The 15,035-nt window shown below is 33.5% G+C and overlaps 1 protein-coding gene across 2 annotated transcripts; it reads right to left on the reverse strand.

Annotated features, from left to right (window-relative positions):
* Positions 1-5,985: 5,985 nt before the first annotated feature.
* LOC132304478 (putative L-ascorbate peroxidase 6) lies at positions 5,986-15,035 on the reverse strand. 2 transcript variants are annotated; one of them, XM_059802168.1, is made up of 10 exons: positions 14,773-15,035; positions 14,402-14,516; positions 13,348-13,463; positions 8,867-8,937; positions 8,588-8,630; positions 8,401-8,500; positions 8,080-8,163; positions 7,304-7,425; positions 6,832-6,898; positions 5,986-6,296 (listed from the first exon to the last, which is right to left on the reverse strand). In XM_059802168.1, the coding sequence occupies exons 1-10, from the start codon at positions 14,927-14,929 to the stop codon at positions 6,194-6,196; spliced, it is 978 nt and encodes a 325-aa protein (XP_059658151.1). In that variant the 5' UTR covers positions 14,930-15,035; the 3' UTR covers positions 5,986-6,193. The 2 variants fall into 2 exon arrangements, with proteins under 2 accessions (XP_059658151.1, XP_059658152.1); XM_059802169.1 differs by having other exon boundaries at positions 8,401-8,497; positions 14,773-15,034.

Genomic DNA, 15,035 nt, shown 5'->3' on the forward strand with positions numbered 1-15,035 from the left:
ACAGCTTTTAAGCATGTTTAAAACTATTTGAAAGCTGAATTGGTATTGTATATTTACTGCATGATTTTTGAAAGTAAAACATGAAAACATGTTTGGTAAAAAAATTTTGCAAGTTTGAAAAATTAAACGGCTAGTTAAAAATGTCATTTTAGAGTTTTTTTTTTTTTTTTGAAAGGTTCTTTTGACACAGTGCGGAAGCGACCAGAAAATTTTTTTTTTTTTTTTTTTTGCTTTTAGTTTTGGCCTCTTTTTTAGAAATTTTTCGTTACAATTCAAATAGCAATAAACGTCATCGAATAAACTTGGTATTTTTGATTTGCTTTGTCATTTCTTTTTAAACTTTGTATAAACGGCTAGTTAAAATATTTCTTGTTATTGTATCGAATACACTTGTAGAAACAAAAAACACGAAATAAAAACGGTTTTCAAATATGAGTGTATACACTGATTTTAAAAATATGTCACAAAAAAGAAATTTTAATTAAGATTATATTTCTAAATAGAACAAGTGAGGAAATAAAATTTGTATAGCAAGAAAAAGAAAATTATTGAGTTCAGTAGCTGCCAATTTTAGAAACTATAAATGCATTCATGGGAGTGCAATGGAAAGGCAACCTGGAAAATAAAGGGCCCGTTTTTATGATGACAACTTTTTCGATTTTGCATTTGCTTCTTGTGCTATGGTTTATTCCGATTGAGGAACTTTTGTTAAATAGATTTGTTGAACAATATTTTAAAGTTTAAAAAAAAAAAAAAAAATTATTTCAAAGAATGTAAAAAAATATATATGGAGCCTACTTGATTTGTAACCATAGAAATAATTTTTTGAGATAGAAAACTGTACAAAAAAATATAGGACTTGATTAGTTTGTAATTATGGAAACAGTTTTATTTTCTTTGAAAATTAAAAACAAAAAATGTACAAAAAAAACTCTGATTGATTAAGTTTTCTAAAAACTCATTTATAAAAAGGTCTATTTTCAGATAACAGTCTTTTATAGTTCTCTGAAAACTGTTCCCTATTTTTTAGTTTCTGAGAACTGTTTTCAAAATTATAAATGAAGCAAACCTATTGTTCGATTTAAAAATTCTTATAAAAATTCTCAAAGAATTTAAAATAATTTTTTATTTTTAGAATTCTCGACAATTATTCTCGAACTTACAAACCAAGGAGAACTATATTATTTTAACAGATGTGTTTCATAACTTAACAAAAACATCACCAAACAAGTACAAAGTAGGAAACGGCAAAAAGCTTGGAAATTACCCTACAAGTCACGTGATAACAGCAGGAAACTCACGTGACACATCAGAAGGCGAGAGGTCTCATGGGGACTACTTACCATGCATTCAATGAGGACTGAGGAGGCACAGGGTGCATGGTCAGTGACAAATGCATGCTGCTTGTCATTCACTCCCTAGGACATCATCCCACTTGTGAAGTGGGTCCCACTAGCCCTATATAGTTTGGAGCTCATTGACTCATGGGGTATGGACCAAAGGGTATGTTTGGGTGGGATGTGCCCTAATCTTACAGGGTGACCCCAAAGCTCATGGTATATTACACAAGTTGTATTAATGTGTTATACTATGACTTATATATCCAATAGAACCAGTCCTTTCCTTTTCTCATGTAGGTCTTTGTGCCTTTCATAAAGCCCACAAAGTGGACCATAACTTATATTTGATGAGAACCATGTCAACTTATATATTTGATGGGAAACTGTCTCATTCTCATGAAGGTATTGGACTATTTGGAGGCAAACTATAGGTTTATAAATTGTTTGGTAATGAAATATTTCAATCTCTCAATCTTCCAAGTTATAAGTTAACAATGTGGTGAGTCATTGGATAATATTAAATACTTGCAACAATGTGGTGAGTCATTTGAAATGAAATATGTAATGATTTAGAGTCAGGAAATTGAACAATTCTGACAAATTTATGCGAGTGGGAGATGACGTTATCACGATATCATTAATATCCATGACATCGTAATGACACCAACTTCTCCTCAAATTTGACCGGACTTGTTATCATTACTCTTAAAAATAAATGATCAAGTAGGTAAACCACTAGCAAGTTTGTTTATGGTATATGCAATTTAAATTGTGTAGGCATTGTTGGAATTGGTCAAGCAAATCTAAACCCTAGCTTCCCTATACCCAACTTTTGACATTATTGGCATAATGTGATTGACTTTCAAAATTCATTCTCTCTTCTTTCAAAGAATATGGCTTTCTGGATGTAGATGGTAATATCTATACATATATACATATATATATACATATGTATATTGTATAATAAAGTACCACACGGGTGAATATATAAAAATCAAATCTATGTTATGATCATCGGCATCCGTCTTCCGATTTCGTCGTCTGACTTGTGGATTGAAAACGTCAAGCATTTTACCACTACACTAGGCAAGGACACCTAGTGTGTCGAAGTAATTAGAGCGAACTTTTTAAACTATTGTATACCATCAATGTTTCTTATAATTAGAAAAAAATGGGGTAAGAATGTAATTAACTTTTTTAAAGAATATGTTCTCATATTAAATTTCATTGACTTGAAGAGTGATGATACTTGACTTGATGGTGACTAGCAAAGCTGCAAAGGGAAAATAATGAAATTGTGGAGACATTGGTATCCAAACAGATCTTCTGCACATGGACTAGTAGAAGAATTTCCAAACAAGATGATATAGAAATGTTTCACACACTAGCACACACCCAACAACATGAATTGCTTCTCTCATTAATAATGTTTTTGTTTACAACAACACAGATCTAATCAATCATGTGCAGTGGAGTGACTAAATTAATACTCTTGAATATAGTTGCTGACTAAAAGGCGTATGCCAGTTTCACATGTATTTTGTTTCTGCTGTTTTTATTTTTGAGTTATTACAGTGTCGATTTTAGCAATAAAAACATGCTTGGTGCGGCTTTATTTTATTTTACATAATATTAAAACACTCCGTGAACAGTGGCCTAATACCAAAAAGATTTTTTTTCTTATTTTGAAAACCGTTCATAGCCCAAAAATCATAACTGTGCATGTTTCTGTTTCCGACATTTCTATAGCAAGACATTGTTTTCAAATGTGCTTTTAATTTTTTTTCGAAACATTCCTACAACAAAAACACTATTTCTGTTTTAGCCAAAAACAAAACACTTAAAACAAAGCGCATGCCAAACGGGCGCTTACATATGATTTTTTTTTTGCAAGTACATTTTTGCAGTGATTTGAATAGTACCAAAACGTGTTCGAAAAAGATACCAAAACCAAAACCGAAAGCAAAACATCAAACATAATATTTCTTAAATGACCTTTTCTAACTAGCCATTTTATTATTCAAACATGTAATCTTTTTTTACGAAATATGTTTTTATATATTTGCTTTCAAAAAAACCTTGCAACAAATATAACAATACCAAACATACTTTCGATAACTATTGAAAACATTTCACAACAAAAACGTAACTTCTATTTTGAATCAAAATAAAAACACGAAACAAAAACAATTGCCAATCCAAAACATAATGATATACAACCATCTACTATTTTATTTTTTCCTTCCTATTTTTCATTTGTATGTATAATAAAGACAGTTAGGCAAAAGCAAGTGTTGGTTGAAGTTGTGAAAGGAATACTCATAGAAGAAGCATGAGAACAACCCTTAACAACAACACATCTTTAATTTGGGATGAGTGAAAAAGGAGTGACATTATTTTATTTTATTTTATTTTTTTTCTTTGGCCCGGCAAAGAAACAACAGCAAACAACAAACCAAACAAGACCACAATACAACACAAAAACCAAACAAAAAATCCACCCACAACCCAAAAAACCAGAGACTACGAAGGCAAACCCAAGGCATCCAAACGAGCACAATCAGAAATGTGAGACGGAAGTGGACGGAGCTCATGATCAACACGAAAATGACTCCTAGACAACATTGCACCAATGAAGCAATAGCAAAAGACTGAAGGTCCAATCGAATATCAAAACAAAGGGAAGCAATCTCGGAAGGGCAAACCGAAATGTCCTTCACAGCCTCAACCACTCCCTTAGCATAGGATTCAAAACATAAACGTTGAAACCCAAAGAAAGAAGCCCAAAGGAAGGAGTGACATGACTTTGTTATGTTTTATATATTTGCTTTGAAAAGGGATTATTTTGGGCCACACATCACAACTTGACCAGTCACTAATTTGGAGGCATCACTATTAAGGATGAAGGACCCTTGACTGTCGTTTCTGGTCTATATATCTATATATATATATACTATTTAAATAAAATTATTTTTTAAATAATTAATTCATTTACTAATTGTTTTTGAATTCTTAAATCAGTTGAATTATGCAAACTTACAACTTATATATTTGCATAAGTTAAACTTACAACTCATTTTCAGTGAGACTCAAATCAATAATCTAATCGATACACTATTATAATTTTTACAAATTAGAATTTCTAGAACAAAATTTTAGCTAGAGTATAATATATCACTCTCTCTGCATACTTTATGAATAAGAAATTAATAATTAAGGAACCTGGTTCTTTTCTAATTACCACGTGGAAACTCTGATTGGCCGCCGACGCCCATTTGAGGACCACAACAGATAAGAATGGGTCAATTTTGATATTACATATACATTCAGCGAAAAATTTAAATGCCTTAGTGCAATTTGATTATTATATTTTGTTGGATGGGTCACATATTATGCATGATATGTGCAATCAAAGTCACATATTATACATAAGAGTGTTGCGAGATTAAACCAAAAAAATATAAAGAAAAAAAAGAAAATCAGATTAAATTCAAGAGTACAGAGATTTAGTGTGGTTTACTCTAAGAGTTAGGGTTATCTTTACAAGTGGCAAAAATTTTATTATGATGATAGAAAAATGATATCAAATATAGAGAGTTTAGAATTAATAATACCTTCGCATTAGAGTAACATAACAAGTGTGGAATATACTAAAATACTTTTTAAAAAATTCGAACTGTGGGATATCAAATATAGAGAGTTTAGAATTAATAATACCCTCGCATCAGAACAACATAACAAGTGTAGAATATACTGAAATACTTTTCAAAAAATTCAAACTGGGGTATAAGCCCCCAAACCCCATCTACGAGCAGGGAACTCTTAAAAAACTGTCTCAATCTAGTGATTAATATAGAGAATTCAAGACTCTTCTTATGAGGGAACTCCCTGAGAACATTAGTCTATACTCCGTATATATTAATTTACTGGATTGACATATTTATTAAGAGCCGTAATTCTTATTTTTTATTTATTAAATAATTTATTTGATTTTTTATAAATTAAAAGAAAGTCTCAATCTAATGGTTAATAAATAGAGAGTTTATACACTAGTAATGAAAGGACCACCCTCTTGATAGCATTACAATTCAAAAAAACTCAACCACTGTCACTTTAATATTAACTTATGTAACTAAAATATATTATTAAAATTTGAATTGCTCGGGACATGTCCTTCCAAGTCGTGCTCCAAGTAACAAAGTATTCAATATCTTAAACAGTTGCTGCAAGAATTTCAAGTATGCATTTCTATTCTAATGTTTTCTCACCAACCAATCTAAGGTCGGAATATAATACTCAACATTATAACCAGTTTCATTTTAACGAGATTTTAAAAATTTTTAATTCTCAACATTAAAACATGTTGACAACATAAAAAAGCTCAAGACCTACTTGGTATGAAAACAATTTGTCATTTCTAAATATGCTTTGCACATTGCAAATATATATATATATATATTTCTGAAAAAAAATAGTCTGAATTTCGAAAAAGATCAACTGTCTCAACTCAAGCTATTTAGATTATCTGGATATATTTACTCACTCCATACCAACCTTGTACTGAAACTGACACTTGGTACTTTGTCATTTCAATCCATCCATATATATATATATATATATACCTATAAGAGTGCCACCAGCTGAGTAATAGATAACAGTTGATGAATCACTTTCTCATTGTCAATAATGGTCCTTAGTATCTCTTTGGGCAAAAGAAGAGAAATCCAAATCACTATACCAAGAATGATAGTTACATTTATAATTGTATTTAGTAATTAGGGAAAAGCATAATCAGTCTTACCAGGATTGCAGCATTTTAGGGCTGACAACATAGTGATGCTTCTAAGAATTTATTATGAATTTTTCCATCTTGCACCAGAATTCACAAGTTTGATATAGGCGTTCCTAAAATCTCCAAAGAACATATCCTGGTTTTCGGCATACTTTGAGATCCACCTGTTTATGAAAACACGTCGGAGGGACATGTTAACACACACACACACACACACACACACACAAAAAATTATGCTAGTGCAAAAACGATTAGAGGATAACCATTTGTGAAGTTATAATAATAGCATGAGATTGACAGAATCCATGTATGTGCATGTCAGCTTACATTCATCGAAATTCTCATGTTTTACTGATTTTTCAGGGAGGGAACTAGAAGAAGCCACTACAACACATACCATAATGCAAGTGTGTCGGGACTAAATTTTAATATTATAGCATGAGGAGAAAATGAGAGCCGATTGAGAAATTCTGAATAGTTTAGAAAAAACCAAGGTAATTTTAGCTACGGTGGATAAAAAGTTGCCTGAGAATTATGAGGAAGCATGCGTTCCCAGTCACAGATCAGGACTTTAAAAATAATAATAATATAAACATTCGCTATTTCATTATGGGAGGCTGACACTATAAATACTAATAATCACTTGCACACAGTAAAGATCATGAGTAATGGCAAGTAGAGATTTTTGGAAAATGATACCTTATGCATTCATCATCCTTAACTAGCGCGCGATCTGAAGGAAGCCCAATCATACTTGACATGCCAGCTGCATAGATGATGATAAGGAACAAAGAATTAGGCAAGAAAAAATTACCACTAAAATAGAAATTGTGCAGTGATTGGCCTAAGAAATTCTACGAACAACAATACTGAAGGAATATATATCCACTACGCTAAGAGAATGAGCAGTCTGTTCTTCGATTAAAAGAATGTCATTTAGAAGATGTACAATTAGGGAATTTTCTTTCCAGCCCCAATCTGCCTCACTCCTCTCCTTCAGTCGTTCTTAATTTTATAATGTTGCTTCTCCAGATAGGGTAGAGTTGAGCCCACCATAGCTGGTGGCCAAGAGCACAATTGACTGCCTAGGTTTTGAATGAGATGTATTGACTGCCAATCAAAACAAGATACAACTTTTTGAATTTAATAAGAACCACATTATGTCAATTACCTGAAGAAGACCCCGGGTTCTCAAGGAGAATTTTGTAGTATGAATTATCAAAGACTGTTGGATTTCCAAAACCTTTACCTCCAATAGTATGAGCACCAGATAATGCAACAAGTTCTTGTGTTCTGCAAATAAATACAAAGTTGCATGTTCTTTCAAACATGGTATCAGTTATGTTTAACTAGATTAACAACGGCTTGACATGTTACATCTATAAGCAGTACGCTTGGTAGGTTTTAGTGCGCGTACAACTCATTGAGAACATCGCTGTATTCACTAATATACTTGATCAAATTTCCCATGTTTCGGAAACCTGGACACCCATTCTGACCTATATTTGAAAGATCAAATTATGGTTTTCACTCACTCATTTCAAGGTGTCCAAATAAAAGTTTCTTGACAATATTGAATAACAAATGCAGATGAATTGGAAAATTACACTCAATAATATTAGATAAGTTGAATAACATATATTTAGCTATTTTGCCAGTGGGTCATCTTCAGAGATTGAAAAAACTGCAGTTTTATAATCTAAAATGATTGTAAAAGGAAATCATAAAAATGTATCAGCTATGTAACTAAAGAAAAAGAAGATAAATATCGATTTTCTCAACATTAAATATAATGTTCCAGAGAAAGAACAAGCTAGTTGGACCACAAGAAACAGGAGAAAAAAAAAGTATGCCAGAGGTTTTTGGTTACTGTGCTCATTATAAAAATAAAATGAAATCAGCATCAAACAAGCAAATGAAAAAAAAGTGTCCAATATTTAAACTCACGACAAGCCTTTTCTTTGAAAACACTGTTTTAGAGCAGAAGCATCTAAAGACTCTTGAGGAAGCTTCCCTTCAGGATCAGGTATCCTGCAAGGCAAAAGCAATAATTAGTAATTAGGGCTGCAGTAGCTAATTGCATAGGCAGAAAATCGACATGGCAACCGGAAGAATAAGATTTGAAGTACTTCAATTTCTAAAATGATGTAACTATGTATAGGAAACTGAAGCTTTAGAATTGAAAGCATAAACTTTCTAAAGATAACAAGTTTACCTAAGACTCGGTAAATCTTATCTCATGTTATATGGCAAAGATTAGACCCTTACATTGAATCTACTCTGCCAAATCGAACTGGAATTTTCGGACCTCCACATAGAGAAACAGCTTCAGCTCCAGCCACAGCAATCATATCTGCCCATGATACTGCTAAAGAAACAATCTGCGATTAGTTAGCATTAGAATAACATCCATTTAAGTAAAAATATTTCCAGTTCAACTTCAGCTCACAATAACCTTGTTGCAATATATCCACCTCACTCTTTGCTTTCTCTAGAATCTGAAGAACAAATGGATCCACTGAGGAGTTAGCCGGTTGGAGGTCGTAAAAGTTGATCAGTCTGGAGATATGTTCCAGAAAATGAGAACTTTGGAATATGATAGGCAGATATGTAATCAAAAGTCTAAATGCATATATGGATATGCACATATGACTTGAGAAATATTACAAGTATAAGATAACTATTGGAAAAGAAGGAGGACAGAGAAAAAGAGTGCAAGAGAGAAAGCACATGCCTTCAGAGATTTTTTAAGGCCTGCATTTTCCGATCTATCAAGTTCATAAACTATAGAGCCATTCATACCACCTGAAATTAACAAACCAATCAATGATGTATATTTAGCCTAAGAAAGAAAAGAAAAGAAAAGAAAAGAAAAACAAGAGAAGACCAATATTAAATGGTTAAAAAATGGGATGGAAGGAAAATCGGAATGATATAGTAGATAATTTTGCATGTTTGATCGTCAACAAGCCAGAATCCAATTCCAAAAAGCTTTCCCCTAACTACTTGAGGTTATCTTGAGCCAAAGACAGTATTAGCTAACTAATCTAACTAAGAATAAGCATATGTCAGCATGACTTTTCTATACAAAAAATAGAATAATTTTACCACTGAAATATGAGAAAGGGGACAAAATATAACATGGGTAATGTAGCTTATGAATTGGGAATGGCACCCTTTATCTGCTCTCTTTCCATCCACAAAAAAATAGCAGTTTAGCAAAATATACTGATGACCATACACTGTCTTAGTATCCTAAATTCCATGACTAAAATGATATTGTTTTAATGAGTCACAAAGACTAGTTACTCCTATTTAGAGTATGTTATGAGTTATCTTTCAAGAACAAATCTCGTTATTTAATGACAACACAGCTGAATGAGTGTTCATGTTTGGTATTTAGGGCATTTGTGGGTCAGAGGCAAACCTGAAGATCTATTTTATATTTCCACCAGGAGGGACTAGCATACTCCAAAATTTTCTCTGCTTTGCACAAAGCAGTAAGCTGACATATGGTATATCCTTGCAAAAGGCAAAGCAGAAGCACTCCACCCTAGCTTTGTTCTTTTCCAAATCATGTCCAGGATTTATTAGTTTCGCTTCCTATACCCCTCCAATTTGTCTACCACTCTTATATCATGATAAGCAAATCAAAATTCCAATTTCATGCAAGTAAAAAGGAAACACTTCTTTGCACTAATTTGGTACCAAGATTCGTTAGCTAGTGATACAAAATCGCAGTTCAGAATTGGAGAAATAATTTGTAAGCAGCCAATAGAACCTAAGGAGGTTAGCATCATCATGGAAGCCTCGAACCATTTTTTTTCCAAGGAAAGTAACCCTCAAAGTTACTTAAGGCGCCAACAAATACTCTGCCTCAACCCATTAATTGAAGTAAATGATCTGTCTGAATTTTCTTCCTGGCTGCTTGGCCTATGGTAGGTATTTGGTTCACTGCTTTAGGTATCGGCACTATGAATTTCAACCTAAATGGTTTCAATTTCAACCAATGTAATTGATAGTACATGCCATATAATTATTAATTAATGCTTTGGCTGATATTATTAACATGCTAACAATCATTCAAGATTGAACAGTCTAATTACCCCAGAAAATTACAAGAGAATTTCAAAGTTATCAAGCAGAGAAAGTACTTGGGCTTCTATTATAAGTTTACAATCAAATTTGATGTGATACGCTTTGAAAAGTTTGTTAATCTCTAATTGGGAGAAAATCATGAAAGTTGCCTAACACTAAAATTGGCTCGAGTGAGAACAAAAGCTAGAGATCTTTCTCACAACACTACAGATGTTAGGTATATGATCAGTCCGAATCAACATTACACTGCGGATTGCAGTATATACAAGAGGTTTGAACTGAAGTGACCAATTCCTTATAATTAAAATCCTAAATAATCACCAACTAGTGGAAATGCATCAACATTCATCATCCCAAATCCAAACCGGGCATTTTGTCAAAAGACTCCAAACTATTTGGGATCAGTTACATGAATCTTGTTTAGGCTAGACCACACATTTTCATGTCTTTCTCAGTGTCATTCGTAATCTCAGATAATTTTCTTCTCCACAATTCGTCAATTTGATGTACATGTATAGAACTTTGTTGAAGAATTTAAATATTAAAATTACCCCCTCTCTAACAGAAGAAAAATAAAAAGAAGGAGGAGAGAATTGTATAAAGGTGTGAATGATATATTCACTCATTCACAGCTCTAGTATTTATAGATAAAAAGAGTACATGCTCATATTACAAGAAAGGAAATTAAATCAAATCTAAATCAAATCATAGCATATTCTATAAAATAATCAAATCTCTGCTAATACGGTAAGTCATTCCATAAATCATGGACAACACATCTTCAAACACGGTCTTGCTAGCACCCTTCTTCAGAATCTACAAGTTAATATAACTAGCAATGATTTTCTGAAGAGTATTGGGATGATTGATAGCGTGCCAGGGATGAAGGCCCTTGACATGAACACAGCTGAAGATGCGATTGTGAGGCTCACAAGGGAGATCGTTCCCGAGATGATTGTTACTGGAATGGAAGTTGCAGAAATTGATGGATCACCCAGGATGGGACCTACATTTGGGGCGATGATGAAATCAGGACAGAAGGCAGCCCACTTGGCATTGAAGGCACTCTGACAACCTAATGCACTAGATGGAACATATATTGGGAGCATTCACCCAAGAGCTGATTTTAGCAGCTGTTGATGCCGCACCACTGAGATTGCAGATGCTTAGGTGAGGTAATATGAAGTCAAATGAGACCCAAATAAAATTTAGAAAAAAAAAGGAAAAAAAAAAAAAAAAAGAAAAAAAGGAAAAAAGGAAAAAGAAAAGATGAGTGGAAAAGTAGTCCTGATGCGTTGGTGCTAGTGATGGCTGGTGGTTGAATGCATAAGTAAATTTAGTGAGGGTATGGCAAGTTTTTGTGAATGGTAGGGGTGTGTACCTTTTTTTATTTTCTTCTATGTATTTCCTCTTTGTTAGAACTTTGATGTGGAAATGGCAGTGTTTAGTTCCTTTTGTTTTTGTTATTAAAAAAAAATTATCAAAGCATATTCTATTGCATATTTTATAGCATAATCAAATATCTGCTAATACGGTAAGTCATTCCATAAATCGTGGCTACAATATATGCCAACACTCCCACTCCCCCTCAAGTTAGTGCGTGGATATCTGAGACACCCAACTTGGACAATGCGTCTTCAAACACGGTCTTGCTAGCACCCTTCTTCAGAATCTACAAGTGCAAATCTGACTAGCAATGATTTTCTCTCAAATGAAGTGCTAATCAACAAATCAAAAATGTCTCTTTAGACTATAAACAATTAACAATGTCTCCTCAGACTATAAACAACTAATCATGTCTCCTCAGATCGTAAGCAACCAATAATGTCTCCCCAGACCGTTTCCCTTCACATGTTTAAAACATGTAGATGGAAGAATCAACAATGTCTCACCATTCCCCTTCATACACATGTTTAAACAATGAAGATGAAAGAATCAACAATGTCTCCCCAGATCATAAAAAAGAAACAACTATGTCTCCTCAGACCGTTTTTGAATGGGTGGTGCCAAACTCGCAACGCCCTCATTGAGGTCGGACCACCCTGCCTACCCGACACCTCCCAGATGGGCATTAAACCATTCTCGAATGGGTGGTGCCGAACTCGCAATGCCCTCATTGCAGTTGGACCATCCTTGCTATGATACCAAGAAGAAATATAAAAAGAAGAAGAATGAAAGAATTGTGTAAAGGCTTGAATGATATATTCACTCATTCACAGCTCTAGTATTTATAAATAAAAAGAGCACATGGTTATATTACAAGAAAGGAAATTAAATCAAAACTAAATCAAATCACAACATATTCTATAGCATATTCAACTCTCTGCTAATACGGTAAGTCATTCCATAAATCGTGGCTATCATATTTGCTAACACTAACAACTTAAGCTTTTCAAGTAGATGCTTGTTAGCGCGGTAGAGCAGGCAAGGTCTGAGTTCAAACCTCACCGTCACTCTGATAATTTTTAAGATTGAATCATACGTTGGACCAAAAGAAAGCCACACAAGAGGGGCGTGTTAGAGGATTTAAATATTAAACTTACACCTTCTCTAACAACTTAATGTTTTAAAGTAGATGGTTGTTAACAAGAACAGTCCTTAATTCGGTGTCAAGCCAAGAGTCCACCCGGGTTCAGGTGGTTTGATCGCAATGAGGGCATTGCGGGTTCGGGTGGAAGAGAATGTTAAGAGGGTACCTGTCCCATATCAGATTCAGATGGGGAAGGTCTTGGGCTTATAAGGGCTGGTAGGCAACTCCACTTAATAGCTTAAACTTTTAGAGAGGGAGTAACTTTAATATTTAAATCCTTCAACAAGTCCATTTCAAAGCAATTTAATCTTAATGCTAAATTAAAAAACTTCACTCTTAACACAAGCCTAGAAAAGAATGCTGCAATATCATTCAGCGGATTCAAATACTCGATAACTCCATTAACACCTACAGCACACCAGTTCAAAAGGATAGGGAGTGCTTCATTTTTAGCAATCAATCTACCAGCCAGTTGCTACAACAATAAGTAAAAGAACTTATATGTAGGCAGACCTTAGCGGTAATGACAATCATCTTATCACCATATTCAAGCTAATTTTTTGAAACCAGTTTCGCAAAACATATACCTGAATTCTCGTCCATATCAAAGGTTCCTGCATCATGAAATACTAAACGAAGAACACCAGCAGCCTTGCCTTTGGATAGTACCTTCCTTACCTCTTCTTTTATAAGAAAATATTCACTGGCATCCGAACTTCAATGTCAAGCAATGGATAGAAATTATAAAATACAAAAATAAGACATCTACAATTTAACATTCTTGTGATTAGTAGACTGAATTTGTATTTAGGCCAGGTGCCTGGAAAATTTCGGCAACAATTAAGAGAATTTGGACCCGTTAATTAAGTTTATTACTTCTGTTGAAAAACATATAAATTTCTGAATCTAATTCAGCTTACAAATCAGACAAATAATCATAAAGTTTTGGTTCATTTCAGCCAAATGATCAAAAAATTGAGACAAGACTGAAAATCCAATCAACGTACAGTCAACCCCCTAAGAACATACAATAAATAAGTCAACGAGCAAGGCTATTGCTAGAGCTGGTTTTTGTTACTTCTAATGTATTTCAAGTGAAAGCACATGCTGGGTTCAAAAAAGGCCATGGTGACATAACATTAATGTTTCCTAACTTGATAATCCTAGAATTTTTATTTTTATTTTTATTTACTTATTTAATTTTCTTTTGAGAAACCATGGTTCCATGGTGGATGACTAATAATTATATCGCTTTATAACTAATCTAATTTTGAAGATCTTATTTGAATAGGAAATAAAGACATATACTGAAGGTCTATTATGCATTGGAATGAACATCCTAGTTTGTTTGTTTTCTTTTTAACTAAAAGGGCAGAAATATTCTTCAAAAATGTGCGCAAATATTTTCCTTTTTTTCTGAAAAAAGTTATATATTACAAGACAATTTTGGTTAATGAAAGTAAAAAAGGTGACACTGGCTAATTACAATATTAATCTAAAAATTGCAGATTCAAGAGCTTTTTTATATAAATTTTATTTTCCTCAATTTTCTAAGCAGTCAAAAGCAACTTCAGAGAATGTAGAAACATGAATTGAACTATTTAACCAATGAAATCTAGGAAAATAAGCTACTCGACTTACTCTGCAGCATCAGCAACAAAGCCCTCCGTTGATTTATGCAGTGGAAGAAGAAATGGTACTGAAGCCATAATTACAAGTCCTCTCCTTCCATATGATGCACAAACACCATTTTTATCTATTCGAAAAACAAACAATCTTAATAAATAGATACATCAAGAATTTAAATTTATCTAACCTACTGGATAATACTGATAATAAACGGTGTTTGGTAGCTGAGAAAAGCAGGGAAAGATGAAAAGAATACTCAGGCCATTGTCTTCCTGAGTTCCAAGACAATGAAACACCTAAACTTCACGATTCCAATTTTACTTTATTTTCGTTACTTTTTCTTACTTTCTTTTCTCTGCAAGCAAATAGAGTGTGAATTTTACTTGAATCATGGCTGTTGATGGATGAAGAAGCTCTGATGGTTCTTTTGCGTTCAGATTCGACCGTCGGACGAGTTTTGGCGGGAAATTTGAATTCGCCGGCGGTGGAGAAGGAGCCGATTGAGCAGAGTAGCGAGGCGTCAAAGCCGCTGGTCGTCATCTTCAAATGGACGGTTAAGAATACATCTCCATTATAATATATACGTAGTATTTAACTATGTATACATAACTGGTACGTTTGGACGAAAGAATGGACACGAAATGAA

Source organism: Cornus florida, unplaced genomic scaffold (genome assembly GCF_030987335.1).
Source record: "Cornus florida cultivar Cherokee Brave unplaced genomic scaffold, ASM3098733v1 CherokeeBrave_3.0.0_Hap2_Chr04, whole genome shotgun sequence".
Lineage (NCBI taxonomy): Eukaryota > Viridiplantae > Streptophyta > Magnoliopsida > Cornales > Cornaceae > Cornus > Cornus florida.

Excerpts from the sequence above, each read along its gene's own strand:
- LOC132304478 (XM_059802168.1), bottom strand. The coding sequence starts at position 14,929 with ATGACGACCAGCGGCTTTGACGCCTCGCTACTCTGCTCAATCGGCTCC. Across the intron at positions 8,938-13,347 it reads TGATATGGACGAGAATTCAG|GTGGTATGAATGGCTCTATA; the intron begins GTATATGTTTTG and ends TGTTAATTTCAG. Across the intron at positions 6,297-6,831 it reads AAGGATGATGAATGCATAAG|GTGGATCTCAAAGTATGCCG; the intron begins GTATCATTTTCC and ends TTTCATAAACAG.